General features: G+C 40.4%; 1 protein-coding gene and 1 long non-coding RNA gene across 4 annotated transcripts; one reads left to right on the top strand and one right to left on the bottom strand.

Moving 5' to 3' along the window:
• Positions 1-244: 244 nt before the first annotated feature.
• LOC106577641 (placenta-specific gene 8 protein) lies at positions 245-10393 on the bottom strand. Of its 3 annotated transcripts, none has more exons than XM_014155939.3 (4): positions 10333-10393; positions 3952-4053; positions 2524-2675; positions 245-1658 (listed from the first exon to the last, which is right to left on the bottom strand). In XM_014155939.3, exons 1-4 carry the CDS (start codon positions 10376-10378, stop codon positions 1518-1520), a joined length of 441 nt encoding a protein of 146 aa, XP_014011414.1. In that variant the 5' UTR covers positions 10379-10393; the 3' UTR covers positions 245-1517. The 3 variants fall into 3 exon arrangements, with proteins under 3 accessions (XP_014011414.1, XP_014011415.1, XP_014011416.1); XM_014155940.2 differs by having other exon boundaries at positions 10322-10349; XM_014155941.3 differs by lacking the exon at positions 10333-10393 and adding an exon at positions 6436-6724.
• LOC106577642 (uncharacterized) lies at positions 4176-14810 on the top strand. The gene is made up of 4 exons (XR_001322177.3): positions 4176-4774; positions 7303-10261; positions 13059-13263; positions 13690-14810. It is a non-coding gene; the product is annotated as an uncharacterized LOC106577642 (long non-coding RNA).
• Positions 14811-16720: the final 1910 nt, after the last annotated feature.

Here is a 16720-nt window from a genome sequence, read left to right as displayed (position 1 = left end):
GAGTTCAACTTAACTGCACATTCACTTATGTTAATCTTTAACTTTTTCAAAAAGGGAAACAGGTAAGTCATTCACTATATGCTGCTTTATGATACAGTACACATAGGCCTCTTTGGAGTCCAGTCACAGATAAATGTCATAAATGTACTGAACATCTTGTGGGACACTGTTGACGGTAACACACACATGCACACCCACACGCACGCACACACACAAAAGGCTCACCAGTACTAATTTGAACAACTTTGTAAAGGTAAGACGTGTAAATACTTTATTTAAAAACACTTATTGAACAAGCAGGTGAAATCAAGGACAAAGCAACGGAGAAAACAGTGTTCCGCTGTAGCTCAGTTGGTAGAGGATTGCGCTACCAGGATAATGGGTTTGATTCCCGGGACCACTGGTACGTTATATTTATGCACGCATGTCTGCTAAATGGCATATATTATCATTTATATATAATATTCCATTTGAAATGTTGTTGCCGTTTGAATCATGGTTCAAGCATTTTACATTTACAGTACATTTTAGTCATTTAACACTTATCTAGAGCACTCATCTTTAGGTAGCTAGGTAAGACAACCAAATAAGACAACCAAACTTTTTCTCAGTAGAGTAACTATCAGCAAAGTCAGGGCTAGTAATAAAAGACAAGTGAAAGTGTGCAAGAAAAGCAAGTAGCCTACATATTAAACTGTAAAAGAAATGTTTAAAGGTCCAATGCAGCCATTTTTATTTCAACATCAAATCATTTCTGGGTAACAATTAAGTACCTTAACGTGATTGTTTTCAATTAAAATTGTAAAAATATACAAAAATAGCTTCTTAGCAAAGAGCAATTTCTCAGGCAATGATTTTGTTAGGACTGTCTGGGTGTGGTTTAAGTGAGGAGGGGAAAACTGACAATTTGCTGTTATTGGCAGAAAGGTTTGGAACTCTCTTTCTTATTGGTCTATTAACTCATTTACAGCCTGGTGATGTCACCATGGAAGGCCAAAACTCCCTCCTACCAAAACAGGGGGACATTTCAGGTGGTCTTTTTACACAGCTCTTACACTAAAAGGGCATTATCATAATTTTCACAATTTCACAGTATTATTCCAAGCTCATAGTGTGGAAATATATATAAAACACAGCCAAATCACGTTTTTGACTGCACTGGACCTTTAAAGCCTGAGATTAACATTCAATGGTTACTATGAGATGAGTAAATGGTATAAAATGTCTCTCCTACAGACACATCTGAAGTATGCAGTACATTCAACATATGTTTGCTATAGACTGGAATGGTATTCTATCTCGATATGGCCCTCTTTCTTGGCCATAACTATTTGGCTATGCTAGAAATTATGAAATTGTGTAATTTTTCAACCACAAACCCAAACTGTTAGCCCTATCCTTAACCTTTACACAATATAAGGAGCAAAAAGTTAGTAAAGCACTTGCTCAGCAGTTCTTGCTCAGCAGTTAAGACCCTTCTAGAATGGCCATCTAGGCCCTACCCTTATTTTGGGGTCCTAAGCCATGCGAACCTGTTGGGTGACCACGTGAACCTGTTGGGGGCATGATGTGGTCTGCGTCTTAACCTCACGAGCCATCTGGCACCAGGTACAGACGTAGCAGCAACACACCAATGCGGCGTCTCCACACGTCGAACCCTGAGAGGGGGAAGAGGGAAGGAGCGATGGATAGAAAATTAAAGCAGAGGACAAGAACATGTCAACAGGACAGAGTTAAAAGGGGATGAGGACAGAGGTGGAGAGAAGAATAGGGGGTGTAGCACAAGTTCAGGGAAGAAAGAGAGAGAAAAGGTTGAGTTTAATTCCATATTCAGTTTTATATTTAAAGGCTAATCAAGGCAATAACAACACTAAGAACAACAGCTTCCCTGTGGCTCAGTTGGTTGCGCATGGTGTGTGCAACACCAGGGTTGTGGGTTTGATTCCCATGGGGGGCCAGTACAACAAAAAAAATACAACAAAAAATATATATTTTTAAATGAAATGTATGCATTCACTACTGTAAGTCGCTCTGGATAAGAGCGTCTGCTAAATGACTAAAATTGTAAAATGTAAACTCCATTGAGGGGTGGGTTTAAAAGCCCATGATCTATAACAGACTGACAACTGTATAATGTATACCGGATGTGTTTAAGTGCTATCTATCCAGATGTCATGTACATCAAATAACTGTATTTCGCTATGTAAGTGTGTAAAGAAAATAAAACCATGTGTGTAGAATGTAAATGCAACAAAAAAGAAAAAGCTGTAAAAACAAATATCTTTTTGTCCTCCAAAGAGGGTGGGGGGTTGGAGGATGGGGAAAAAAAGTGCGCCAACAATATTTTTTCACACCTCAAACATCTGGTAGTTTCCAAAACCATATCCCCTCAGAAGGGAAAGTAAGAGACGCTGTGGATAGCAACGGATGTGGGTGCTGTGGATACCACCGCCCACATACCCCCTCCCTTCTTCCACTGTCACCTCCCCCATCGGCACCCCCACCCTCTCGCAGGGCTCCTACCTGGATGCCGTAGCGTTCTCTCATGGAGGAGCGCATGCAGCAGGAGACAGCCAGAAAGGCACATGGGTCCAGGAGGGGCATGCAGAGACACCAGCCGAAGTGGGAGGCCGTCTGACACTGCAAACAGGGGAAGCACCACAAGGCACAGCAACCTGGGAGACACACACACAATTGAAAGTCAACATAGTATGTAACACTTGATAGTTCATATACAACAGATTAGAATGTCATGAAACAATGTTTGATCATAGAGTGAAAATAGGGGTAAAACTATAAACAAATGTATGTAAATGAACTCATTTTCAACACATATTTCTCTTCTCTCCCGATCTTTCTTCCTTCTCTCCATTGATCATTTCTCCTAACTTCCTCCCTCTGCCCCTCTCCTTCTGTCTCTAGAGAGCTCTCAACAACCACAGATCAACTCTTTATTTTTAGGGAAACCGACTAATAAGTATACGATAATGGATGGGCAGGGATGGCATCAAAATAATTCAGCTTTCTCTCCTGTTCACTGTGGATGTTGGCGTAAAATGTCCTAATGAAACCAACTAGGTCTTCCCTGTGGCTCAGTTGGTAGAGCATGATGTGTGCAACGCCAGGGTTGTGGGTTTGATTCCCATGGGGGGCCAGTACAAAAAAAAAAGCATGGTATGAAATGTATGTATTCACTACTGTAAGTCGCTCTGGATAAGAGCGTCTGCTAAAATGTAACTCTGTCCCTCCCTGTACCGCTTAAGGATCTGATTTCACCAGTTTATTGACATTCCATTAACACAGCCCCCACTCTGTTACTGGAATGTGACGTCACACATTTGGTTCGAGCTTTCTGTTTTTCATTATCCAGTGAGGTCGTTTCTCCTAGACCCTCCCATCCCCTAAAATTCAGTGTGACATATTTCCTGTAAATGTAAGATTTGCAAAGTATGAGATGAGCTATAAAACTGCATCCCCCCACATGGCAACAAGTATAGATTTGCAGGAAATGTAGCTTTAAAACTGCAACATTTTCTCTTAGCCTCAGGACAATACGTGTAGAATAGCATTATAAAACTGCATATGTTTCTCTCTGCACAATGGCAAAATGTGTTTCAAATGCAGGAAGTTAGCTGATTCCCCTGGGAAGGTCGGGTCCCTGGGGCTGGGGGGTATCAGGGTATATGTCTGGTTCTTGGTACAGTATTCTCTCAGGAAATCAGAGATTTTATGTTAAAGTATATGAAGTGCAAGACGCTTCGAACTAGTCTCTAGTCACGACAGACTGATTTTAATTTAAATATATAATGAATATATACTCTGAAAGAAGAGCCCGAGGAAGAAAAAAAGTAACTAAAAAAATATATACATTACAAAATAAAAACATAAATCTAGATTTGGTTCTGGGTTTTGAGATGAGCATATTAGGTAAGCGACTCTATGATGACTTACAGGTGCCCATGTCAGAGCAGCAGTCACACAGTCCTGTGCTCCAATCCCCGGACCTCTGGGTGGTTGTTACAGTGGTGATCTGCTGCTGGTGGACAGCCATGGCTACACCACACCCAATGAGAAAGAAGGAGGTAGGGAGAAAGGGAAGGTGGGAGGAAGAGAAGGGATAAAGAAAGGAAGGAATGGAGGGAGGGAGGGAGGGAGGGAAGAAAGAAATGGGGAGGAAGAGAAGGAATTACATTTAGTGGGGAGAGAGATGCACCGGTCTGATAAGAGGTTTTAAATCCATGAAAGGAAGTAGTTACACTGAACACAAATATAAACGCAACATGCAACAATTTCTATGATTTTACTGAGTTACAGTTCAAATAAGGAAATCAGTCAATTGAAATAAATGAATTAGGCCCTAATCTATGGATTTCACATGACTGAGAATACAGATTTGAAAAAGGTAAGGGCGTGGATAAAAAAAAACAGTCAGTATCTGGTGTGACCACTAGTTGCCTCATGGAACAAGACACATCTCCTTCGCATAGAGTTGATCAGGCCTGTGGAATGTTGCCCCACTTCTCTTCAGAGGCTGTGCAAAGTTACTGGATATTAGCGGGAACGAACACGCTGTCGTACACATCGATACTTGTGTTATGCCTGCCCATACCATAAATCCACCCCCACCCTGGGGCACTCTGTTCACAACGTTGACATCAGCAAACCGCTCGCCCACATGTCGCCATGCACGCAGTCTGCCATCAGCCTGGCACAGTTGAAACCGACGTTCATCCATGAAGAGCACACTTCACCAGCATGGCAATGGAAATTGAAGGTGAGCATTTGCATACTGAAGTTGGTTACAACGCCAAACTGCAGTCAGGTAAAGATCCTGGTCAGGATGAAGAGCATGCAGATGAGCTTCCCTGAAACGTTTCTTCAGTTGTGCAAACCCACATTTTCATCAGCTGTCTGGGTGGCTGGTCTCAGACAATCCCGCAGGTGAAGAAGCCGGATGTGGAGGTCCTAGGCTGCCATAGTTACACATGGTCTGCGGTTGTGAGGCTTGTTGTACGTACTGCCAAATTCTCTATAATGACGGCATATGGTAGAGAAATGAACATGAAATTATCTGGCGACAGGTCTGGTGGACATTCCTGCAGTCAGCATGCCAATTGCACGCTCCCTCAAAACTTAAGACAACTGTGGCATTGTGCTGTGTGACAAAACTGCACATTTTAGAGTGGCCTTTAATTGTCCCCAGCACAAGGTGCACCTGTGTAATGATCATGATGTTTAATCAGCTTCTTGATATGCCACACCTGTCAGGTGGATGGATTATCTTGGCAAAGGAGAAATGCTCACTAACAAGGATGTAAACAAATTTGTGCACAACATTTTAGAGAAATAAGCTTTTTTTGTGCATATGAAACATTTTGGGGATCTTTTATTTCAGTTCATGAAACATGGGACCAACACTTTACATGTTGCGTTTATATTTCTATTCAGTATAGATATGAAACATTAGCATGTTTAATGTATCTTGAACAATAATAATGTCAAATTTAAATCATGTTTATAGTAATATATCTCTTTAAAATACATGTTGTAACATTTCCAAAAATGTTTTGTTGTTGCTGCAAACAATGACCTGTGCCTGTATCAAATAATGTTGAAGATTAATATTGAATAATATCAAAGATTCACTTTGAAAATCATCATGATTGCTCTATCTGTAGGATGATGTTCTGATGTGACTGCAGTACCAACTTTTCTATGACATAAAATCATACTTTCCCTTCCTTATAGTACCACATTTTACAGCCAATACCGTTCAGTCACCTTGCTAGATACGATAACTGACCCACCACGTGCACATCAAAATTATATGAAACGATAGCCTATGCAAAATACTCATTGTTTTCTGACAGATATATTAATCGAACCTTACTTTTGATTGATTTAATTATTATAGTTTCTTGAATCTTCAGGATGCCCAGGCCACATCGGGTTACAAGACATTGTATTTGCAATAGCAAAAGGAAATAATTATATATTGACGTTTACATATACGGTATACAAAAATACACACGAAAACGAGACTATTGAAAAACAAAACAAAAACCTTATATTTCAATGATATAGTGTATCTTGTCGAATCTTCCATGCTTTTGAAATAAGATTTGCAACCACGAAGACTTATTTTCTAATTAACCATTCAAGTTTCTCTTCATCACTAATTCAGAGTAGTTCTGGTTTCTTATTAGTGGGAAAAGTATAAACACACCTCATTCGATTAAATCAAATAGCCAAATAAGTCATGTTAGTATAACATACAAGATCCATCATCGTAATGAACGTCTACAATAAAATATTGACTAGACTGAAACCAAAAGAAGAGACTGCGGTTAAAACAATGTGCTGTTAGTTGAAGATGGTATATGTTTTTAGCGATTGGCAACTAGCTTTACAGATACATGTCATTTGTAATCTTACCTTTCTATTCGTCTTAACTATAAAGCCTGAGAAGAGTGAAGTTGCAACACAGAGATCAACGTTTGTACTGTTTTGGTATGTGGCGGCAGCAGCATAAAACACCTACAATGGAAGTTGGCCCCGGTGGAGTTTCGTTTTACAGAAATTGAGGTGTTGGCAATGGAGGTCTACCATACTTTAGCGAGAAACCTCGTGGAGTACAGTTAGTGTGGGTTCAGTGAAATTCTGATGAATATCAGGATGAAATATTTCTTTATTACTGTGCTTTCTACAAGTAGGTACACTCTATTAATCGGACATACTCATTACAGAGTATGGGATTGATTGAAGCTCAATTTTAAATTCAAATCTCCCTACAATCATATCTTTCTTTAAAAATCTGAAACCATGGACAGCCACATCATATTTAGCTTACGTTGATTGGGCTAAATTGTTTTCCGTATCTTTTAGTTGTCACTGTATTAGACTAAGCAGAGGTGATTTGATGATGCTGAAATGGTGCTGGAATAGTGGATGCAGCTCCTGTTTTCTTTCTGACTTGTGGTAACTCTGTGGTTCTACATTAACTTACTTTACCATTCTGTACGTCATGTAACTGTTTGTTACATGCAATATGCTTTGTGGACTTCACCGGACAGATATTGCTCTCCAATTTAGTGATAAAACAAAGGTGTGGTTGAATTAATTCTGCTACTATCTTCCTATTGTCTTGGCCTTAGGCCTATATTTCATGGTCGAACGGCATATGAAAGGTTGTAGGGGGAAAAAAAACGCAATTATCACAACACATACAGTACGAGTCAAAAGTTTGAACACACCTACTCATTCAAGGGTTTTTCTTCATTTGTTCTATTTTCTACATTGTAGAACAAAGAGTGGAGACATCAAAACTATGAAATAATACATAACCACCGGACCCAACCTCCCACTGATCCGCCTTCGGCCCGCCGACTGACACCACCCCGACAACCCCCGGACGCAGCCCCTTGTGCGACGACGCACGAGAGACCGCGAGATGGGCCGCACAACGAACTTCCAACGGTTCCCGAGAAGAGGGCGACAGAGCGACTGCTCCCCCAGCCGCGGCTCGAGCCCAGCCCATGAAAATGGACAAACTAAAGGGTGTGCAATGTAAATGCCCACTGAGTGTACATTCTGAACCTTGTCTGAGTCCAGTAGGTCACATGACCAAGGAGCTATTGAAATTAGAAAGTTAGAAACATTTATGTAAAAACGTGTGAGATGAAAATGGACTAACTAAAGGGTATGCAATGTGTAGGCCCACTGAGTGTACATTCTGAACCTTGATTGAGTCCAATAGGTCACATGACCAAGGAGCTATTGAAATTAGAAAGTTACATTTTTTTAATGTAAAAACGTGTGATGAAAATGGACAAACCAAAGGGTGTGCAATATAGAAGGGTAGTCAGTGGACATTCTGAACCTTGGTTGAAGTCAGTATTCATGACCAAGGAGCTATTGGAATTCGAATGTAAAAAAAGTTTGTACTTTATTTACGCTCCCTAACTAATTCAACTAGGAATACAAAATGCTGCTCACTTTCCCACATTTATTTGCTTTGGAAAGCTAGGTAATGTCCTAATTGTCAAAATAAGACCTGTGCAATGTTGTGCTCAATTTTTCAAACATCATGACACTTATTTGGAGTCTGTGGCTCAAGTGGTTTGAAAGCTATTGAGATTTGAAAGCGCGAATATCCATCAAATATCCAACATGAAACTGACTTTACCTCGGTTCTAATGGGCTTGAGCAACATGCTGCAAGTCATAAGAAGTATATGAGAACAAACCTATAGGCTACTGTAGATAACTAGTTATATGGTGGTATTAAAGCTGGTATATATTGAGGCTAGCTAGTTAACACCAGTCTGCCGAAAGCTAGCTAGCTAGCTAACAAACAGGCAAAGAAAGGGAGCTTGTTAAATTTGTTTATGGCAGAAGGTTTGTTACACAAATAACTTCAGCCAATAGCTAGTTAGAGCCAGTCAACAACAGCTGACCTCGACACAAAAGCTAACTCACTCCAAATGCCAGTGCTACATTTTCCCACAAAACATAAAGGAAAAGGAATGGGGGATACCTACTGTTGAAGTTGGAAGTTTACATACACTTAGTTTGGAGTCATTAAAACTCGTTTTTCAACCACTCCACAAATTTCTTGTTAACAAACTATAGTTTTGGCAAGTCCAACAATTGTTTACAGACAGATTATTTCACTTATAAGTCACTGTATCACAATTCCAGTGGGTCAGAAGTTTACATACACTAAGTTGACTGTGCCTTTAAACAGCTTGGAAAATTCCAGAAAATGATGTCATGGCTTTAGAAGCTTCTGATAGGCTAATTGACATAATTTGAGTCAATTGGAGGTGTACCTGTGGATGTATTTCAAGGCCTACCTTCAAACTCAGTGCCTCTTTACTTGACATCATGGGAAAATTAAAAGAAATCAGCCAAGACCTCAGAAAACAATGTGTAGACCTCCACAAATCTGGTTCATCCTTGGGAGCAATTTCCAAACGCCTGAAGGTACCACGTTCATCTGTACAAACAATAGTACACAAGTATAAACACCATGGGACCAAGCAGCCGTCATACTGCTCAGGAAGGAGACGCGTTCTGTCTCCTAGAGATGAATGTACTTTGGTGCAAAAAGTGCAAATCAATCCCAGAACAACTGCAAAGGACCTTGTGAAGATGCTGAAGGAAACAGATACAAAAGTATCTATATCCACAGTAAAACGAGTCCTATATCGACATAACCTGAAAGGCCGCTCAGCAAGGAAGAAGCCACTGCTCCAAAACCGCCATAAAAAAGCCAGACTACGGTTTGCAACTGCACATTGGGAAGAAGATCGTACTTTTTGGAGAAATGTCCTCTGGTCTGATGAAACAAAAATAGAACTGTTTGGCCATAATGACCATCGTTATGTTTGGAGGAAGAAGGGCGAGGCTTGCAAGCCGAAGAACATCCTCCCAACCGTGAAGCACAGGGGTGGAAGCATCATGTTGTGGGGGTGCTTTGCTGCAGGAGGGACTGGTGCACTTCACAAATTAGATGGCATCATGAGGAAAGAAAATTATGTGGATATATTGAAGCAACATCTCAAGACATCAGGCAGGAAGATAAAGCTTGGTCACAAATTGGTCTTCCATATAGACATTGACCCCAAGCATCCTTCCAAAGTTGTGGCAAAATGGCTTAAGGACAACAAAAACAAGGTCCTATATAGGATTGACCTATAAGGTCAATCCTATAGACAATTTGTGGGCAGAACTGAAAAGGCGCGTACGAGCAAGGAGGCCTACAAACCTGACTCAGTTACACCAGCTCTGTCAGGAGGAATGGACCAAAATTCACCCAATTTATTGTGGGAAGCTTGTGGAAGGCTACCCGAAGCGTTTGACCCAAGTTAAGCAATTTAAAGGCAATGCTACCAAATACTAATTGAGTGTATGTAAACTTCTGACCCACTGGGAATGTGATGAAATAAATAAAAGCTGAAATACACCTTAGCCAAATGTATTTGGCTAAGGTGTATGTAAACTTCCGACTTCAACTGTAGTCAGTTGTAGAACTGAATGCATTCAACTGAATTGTGTCTCCACATTTAACCCAACCCCTCTGAATCAGAGAGGTGCGAGGGGCTGCCTTAAATCGACATCCACGTCTTCGGTGCCTAGCTAGTTAACGTACATCAGTTCAAAACCAACACCAAACGTTGGGCAAATTGTCATTACCTTACAATGCATGCAATGGACTTTTGCAACACGAGCTAACTATCTACTACATAGTCCAAGTTACGGTAAGAGCTAGCCATATTTCAGTGGGCCAATGCATGATTGCTAGAATCAGAAAAACAAACCACTTTCGAACATCTAAAATAGATTCCAGTGCGCTCCTTCTCCTGTCTTCTTGACATTTTTATCCAAATATTATCTGATCAACAGTGCCATTTGACCGTCTTGATTGTATGTACAGCTCTGATCTGGATACTGGACAAATTACGTCAACAACTCTGCAGTGCATGGCCATTCCAATGGCACAGGGTGAGAGGAGGGGGCTAATGCACTCCCCAAACCCTGATTTTATATAAGATGTATAACTCTGCAACGCTTTAGGCCAGAAACAAGCTGTAAAAGGCACAAGAAAGACGTGGCTCTAGTATACTTGGTATATATTTGTTGAGTTTCTATGGCTGAGTTATACAACCTTCAAAAATCCGTGACCTAAAAACGTTTTCCTTTACTTTGCTTTCAATCAGTATTGAGTCATATTTTACAATGGAAGACTGTCGCAATCAATTGAGATATTCATCTTTTGAAAACTGTAAACAATTACTCTTGACTGTCCATGGTAACTTCTAAACAAACTTTAACTGATTTTAGCTATTAGAGGGCAACAGCCAGCAGACCAGGGTTTAAACCAGCAACCCTTGCTGTTTTACGAGCACATTACCTGTGCCATTAATGCCCAGACCTTTTGGCAGAGGCCAAATTAAAGGGTACAATAGCACTGCAAATGGCATCCTTGGTTGCCTTGCCGCCGTGATATTTAGGCCTAAGGCCGAGATAATAAGAAGACACAGTGGCAGAATAAATTCAACCACACCTTTGTGTCGTCACAAAACCGGAGAGCAACATCTGTCCGGTGAAGTGCACAAAGGATATTGCATGTAACAAGCAGTTACATGACCTACAGCATGGTCAAGCAAGTTAATGTTTCCTTCATTTTCGGACTACTAAACAACCATTGATTTAGAACCACGCGCAGAGAGTTACCGCAAGTCGAAAAGAAAACAGGAGCTGCCTCTACTATTCCAACACAATTTCAACTTCAGCATTTCAACATCAAATCAACTATGCTTAGTCTAATACAGTGACAACTAAAAGATACCAAAAGCAATTTAGTCCAATCCAGTAATTGTGTGTCTAAATATGATGTGGCTGTCCATGGACTGATTTATGTGTGTGTATGTGTGTCAGCAATTGATAAAACAGGACCATGTATGCAAAACAAGTGTTTCTGAGCTTATGTCAATATTGCACAGGTAAGCTAAAGGTTACAGAAACTCAGGAGTGGAGACAGGCACAATAGACCTCTATATATGAGTGACTGTGTCCAACACACCACCACCTGTTGTTATGTTGGGCACCCACTGACCAAAGAAAGATTTTTTCTAAATTAAATGTATTGCTACAAAACAAAGGTTTATTACGAAAATAGAGGCAGGCATGACATTACTACAAGAAAAAAAAGCTCACTCAATCAAGCATGGTGGTCTTTAAAAAAAAGAAAAGAAGCTTGCTTTCATATAATAAAAAAAAAAGCTTAAAGGTAGTGGATTGGGATTTGTGTTTTGTGTGAAGAATCCAATACTTTAACTTGTATGCGGTACAAATCACATGATTGTGGTAGCACCTATGCTAAAGGCATCAGCATACTTCGGTTTGGCTGGCGGCTTGCCAAACTCTCCTAGGCGAACCGAACGAGAGTGCTCGCATACTCCCTTAAAAGACCAGGTCGCTTGAAAAATTGAAAAAGGGGGGGAAAGCAGCAATATTACCCAGGGACAGTAGAGGGCGATGATCTGGTAATAACCATCTACGGCCAAACAAGGAAGTGACAACACACCTAAACAAAGAACAGTGAATTTCATAAAAATGTAAATTGTAAAACATTTCAAAAGTTCCTTTTTAGATAAACCTATACTAAATATATTCACATCACCGAATAATTTATTAAAACACACTGATTGCAATGAAGGTGTACAGTAGCCTCAACAGCACTTTGTAGAGTAGCACCATGGTGTAGCCGGAGGACAGCTAGCTTCCATCCTCCTCTGGGTACATTGACTTCAATACAAAACCTAGTAGGCTCGTGGTTCTCACCCCCTTCCATACTTGCAAAGTAATTATGACAACTTCCGTTGGACGTCCAACCTATCAGAGCTCTTGCAGCATGAACTGACATGTTGTCCACCCAATCAAAGGATCAGGTAGTTAATTTAGTACTGAAAGCATAAGGTACAGCTAGCTTGCACTGCAGTGAGTAAAATGTGATGAGTAGTTGACTTAAAGAGAGAGAAAGACAATAGTTTTGAACAAATTAACCTAGAAAATGCAGCTAGCTAGTTTAGCCTACTCAAACACGCTGCTCAAACAGAGGGATGCTATATTAGCTAGCTGGCTATAACAATCCAACATAACACTGGATCTCTTCCAAGTCAAGGAAAGCATTTGGTTTTACTAATTTATTGCCACCAGGGCCCGCTGGTGTTAAGTGCTAAACTGCTTACTGACAGTATACACTGTAACGTTACTGCATGATTGAAGCAGGTTTACTAACACGTTAGTTCTATTAGCTATGAAGACTATGACGTTACTTTAGCTAATATGGTGACAAGGATGTAGGCTGTGTGTGGTGGTTATGATATGGTGTGGAAGTTTTTTTTCCCCGCCTGGTCACATACAGCTGATGTATTGTGCATTGAAGTCCACAAATGAAGGGAAAAAGTGAGAGGAGGTGAGCGTTTAGATGTGAAAAGGAATACAACTTGGCTGTTGTATTATCTTGATGGCAGTGTGTGATGCCCGCTACAGGTTCACAGTGGTGGATGTAGGGGCATACGGCAGAAAAGCGATGGTGGAGTGTTTTAAGAGAGTTATTTTGGGTCCAAACTGCTGTAGAAGATCCTCGATTTACACCCGCCAGCTGTCCTGCCAGGTACCACAACGCCAAATCCTCATGTTTTCCTGGGAGATGCAGCTTTCCCCCTACATGAGAACCTCATTTGCCCATATCCCGGTATGTTGATAATAGAATGTTGGAATCAATTTAACTTTTTCTGTTTCTAATTTCCCTTGTTACTGTAAACATGTATGCACCTCTATATCAAATCAAATGAAGTGAAATTGTATTAGTCGCATGCGCCGAATACAACAGGTACAATGTACAATGATGATACAACAGGTACAATGATGTACATGTAGGTAGAGTTATTAAAGTGACTGCATAGATGACAACAGAGAGTAGCAGTGGCGTTTTCGTCATGGGGGGGGGGGCAATGCAAATAGTCTGGGTAGCCATTTGACAAGACGTTCAGGAGTCTTATGGCTTTTTATCAAGGCTTTTGGAATATGGTTACTGGTAAATGGTATGGTGTTTTTTGTTCTTGACCAAATCAGCTATATTTTATATCTGACATATATTCTTTTGTTACCTTTCATTCAGTTGTCCATCTCAATGAACCTGGGCGTACCTACAACTGCTGCCACTCTCGTTGTCGGAGAGTCATAGAGAATGCATTCGGCATCATGGCTGCAAAGATTAGGATTCTTGGTTGTCCAATCGAGTGTACCCCTGAAAAGGCTAAGAACATTGTGAAGGCATGTGTGGCCCTCCACAACAACCTGTCTTCCACAGATGAAGCTCATGAGCCAAACGCTAGATACGTGCCTTCCGCTTTTGCTGACACGTCCCTCCCTTCTGGTAACTACCAACCTGGAGAGTGGAGGAGGGTTGTGGCAGAGGACAACAATCTCCAAGAGCCAGGGAGACTCGGCTTGCAAGTGAAACAAGGAACAAGCTCAGGGACTTCTTCCTCTCCCCCCTGGACTTGCCATGACAAGGTTAGGAGAGTACAACTCAACCCAAGGCCAGGAAATACTGCAGAATAGGCCTTTGTTTGGATTGCAAACACACACACCCCTTGATGGACTCACAGTTATTTGTGTGCACTGTAAACCAAAGTACTTTGTACTAAAATGCAGAGTTTTAAATCTTGTTCATATATTGAAACCTGATTCTATGACATCTGTGCTCCCCAAGCTCTTGTTTAAGCCTGGGGTGGCATAAGTCATCACCTTTAACCCTCTACAGCTACACATATATGTTTATCATCATATGATTTCCTTTTCATCACCAAGTAATATTATAGAGTATAGAGAGAAAACCCTGCAGGGCATACCATTTACGATGTGGGAACTGGCACCTAGACCAAAATGAAAGGAAGAAAATGTATAAATCCATTTGTACTGCTTGTTATTGTTTTGACCATTGCAACTGTCAACAGGAAGAAATACCAAAATGTAGCGTGCAGAGGCGTTTATGTAAATGATTTGTGAGATATGCGTAATGAAACCGCATGGGAATGTTTTTAAGGTGTTGTTAGTAATGCATTCAGCTACAAGTGTTCGTGCCCGACAAGACTAACGTATAAAATCATATCAGGAAAGGGTAACAAAATGTGTAGGCCCAGGCCGGCGGAAATACAATCTTCGGCAAAATCATTCGCAAGGAGATTCCTGCAAAAATATTATTTGAAGATGAACATGTAATAAAAAAAAAAATGACTAAAATGTAATAATTATTAGTTTATGATAAATCAGTTGTAATCAAACAATCATTTTATTCAGTATTTTTTGTTTATCTTGTGATGGCTAGTGTTCTGGTTTTCATGTCAAACAGACAGCCTCTTATGTAATTGTGTCATTTGAAGTATTTGGGTCAGCCAGAATCCTTCACAGCTGTGCATTTATTTTCCTGTGTCGTGGAAATTCAGTACTGAGAGAGACTTGGTCATTTCTTCAAACAATCATCTTTATTTAATATCAATTAATTATTGCAAAAAATATATATTTTACCAGGCAAGTCAGTTAAGAACAAACTCTTATTTTCAATGACAGCCTAGGAACAGTGGGTTAACTGCCTTGTTCAAGGGAAGAACGACAGATTTTTACTTTGTCAGCTCGGGATTTGATCTTGCAACCTTTCGGTTACATAGTCCAACGCTCTAACCACTAGGCTACCTGCCGCTCCCAGGTCCCAGGATGTCTAAGGACCATTCAGGCCTTTGTTCTACTCCTCTCTATTCCAGCTAAACATACACCATATATTGTCTATGGAATGTGCACGTGCACCACTAATCATAGAATGGAATGTGGATGTTTGGTTTTTTTATCACCGAGACATCAGTCAATTGGCAGCTTCAAGCCATCTCTAGTAAAACCCATGTCCTCGACACCCAGACTAGCTGCAGGAAGCTAGAGTGAACACCATAAAACTCAGCATTAGCAGGACAGAAATATCTTACTGTTTGTTAAGTAAATAATTGTTAAATATCCACCAAATAAGGTGAATACATAAGTTTTACCTCACACCTGTCAGTGTGGAGACGGTTGTAGACACAACAATGACCATAGCTGCAGCCACAGCTTCCAGTTCTGCATTTGTTAGTGGTGTGACATCCATCCAGGTCGCCGACACAAAGTTATAAAAAAGCAGAACAAGTCGACACATGTAAGACCACTTCAACATGATCCTCTGTAGCAGCAGGATTAGAGGAGTGAAACCTGGGGACAGACAGTTTGATTACTCTCCAACACCAACATATACAGATACAGACTCCCCTACTTCTACACACAAATTATCAAGTTCCCTAAAAGATGGACAAATCAATATAGAAATATAGCTACGTGGCATACAGTACCAGTCAAAAGTTTGAACACACCTACTCATTCAAGGGTTTTGCTTTATGTTGACTATTTTCTACACTGTAGAATAATAGTGAAGACATCAATGCTAAGAAATAACACATATTGAATCATGTAGGACCCAAAAAAGTGTTAAACAAATCAAAATATATTTGAGATTTGAGATTCTTCAAAGTAGCCAGCCTTTGCCTTGATGACAGCTTTACACACTCTTGGCATTATCTCAACCAGCTTCATGAGGTAGTCACCTGCAATGCATTTCAATTAACAGGTGTGCCTTGTTAAAAGTTAATTTGTGGAATTTCTTTCCTTCTTAATGCGTTTGAGCCAATCAGTTGTGTTGTCACAAAGTAGGGATGTTATACAGAAGATAAGATATTTGGAAAAATACCAAGTCTATATGACAAGAACAGTTCAAATAAGCAAAGAGAAATGACAGTCCATCATTACTTTAAGACATGAAGGTCAGTCAATCTGGAACATTTCAAAAACTTTTCAAGGTGCGTTGAGTCATTGTCAACAGGACAATGACCCAACCAGGGACACACCAGGTATTTTGGGCCCCATGAAAAGATATCACATATCACCACAGGCCACACCAACCCTGCGCAATTGCTGTAACCACACACCTCCAGAACCCAAATGATCCATTTAATAACTCTGCCTTTGCAGGCTTGCAACTCTCTTGTAGTCCAATATTTACTGTATGATATTTACTGACAGTGAGCTGTGAAAGTATAACACTGTGCAGACATGCATGCAACATTCTG

Source organism: Salmo salar, chromosome 18 (assembly GCF_965601325.2).
Source record: "Salmo salar chromosome 18, fSalSal1, whole genome shotgun sequence".
Classification (NCBI taxonomy): domain Eukaryota; kingdom Metazoa; phylum Chordata; class Actinopteri; order Salmoniformes; family Salmonidae; genus Salmo; species Salmo salar.
This window is presented reverse-complemented; position numbering and strand designations above follow the sequence as displayed.

Bases quoted from the DNA above. Each gene is read 5' to 3' on its own strand.
- LOC106577641 (XM_014155939.3), bottom strand. From the start codon at position 10,378: ATGTCAAGAAGACAGGAGAAGGAGCGCACTGGAATCTATTTTAGAT. The intron at 4,054-10,332 runs GTTCGAAAGTGG...GGTGTGGTGTAG, and splicing joins CACTGGAATCTATTTTAGAT to CCATGGCTGTCCACCAGCAG. The intron at 2,676-3,951 runs GTAAGTCATCAT...TGTGTCTCCCAG, and splicing joins CTGCTCTGACATGGGCACCT to GTTGCTGTGCCTTGTGGTGC.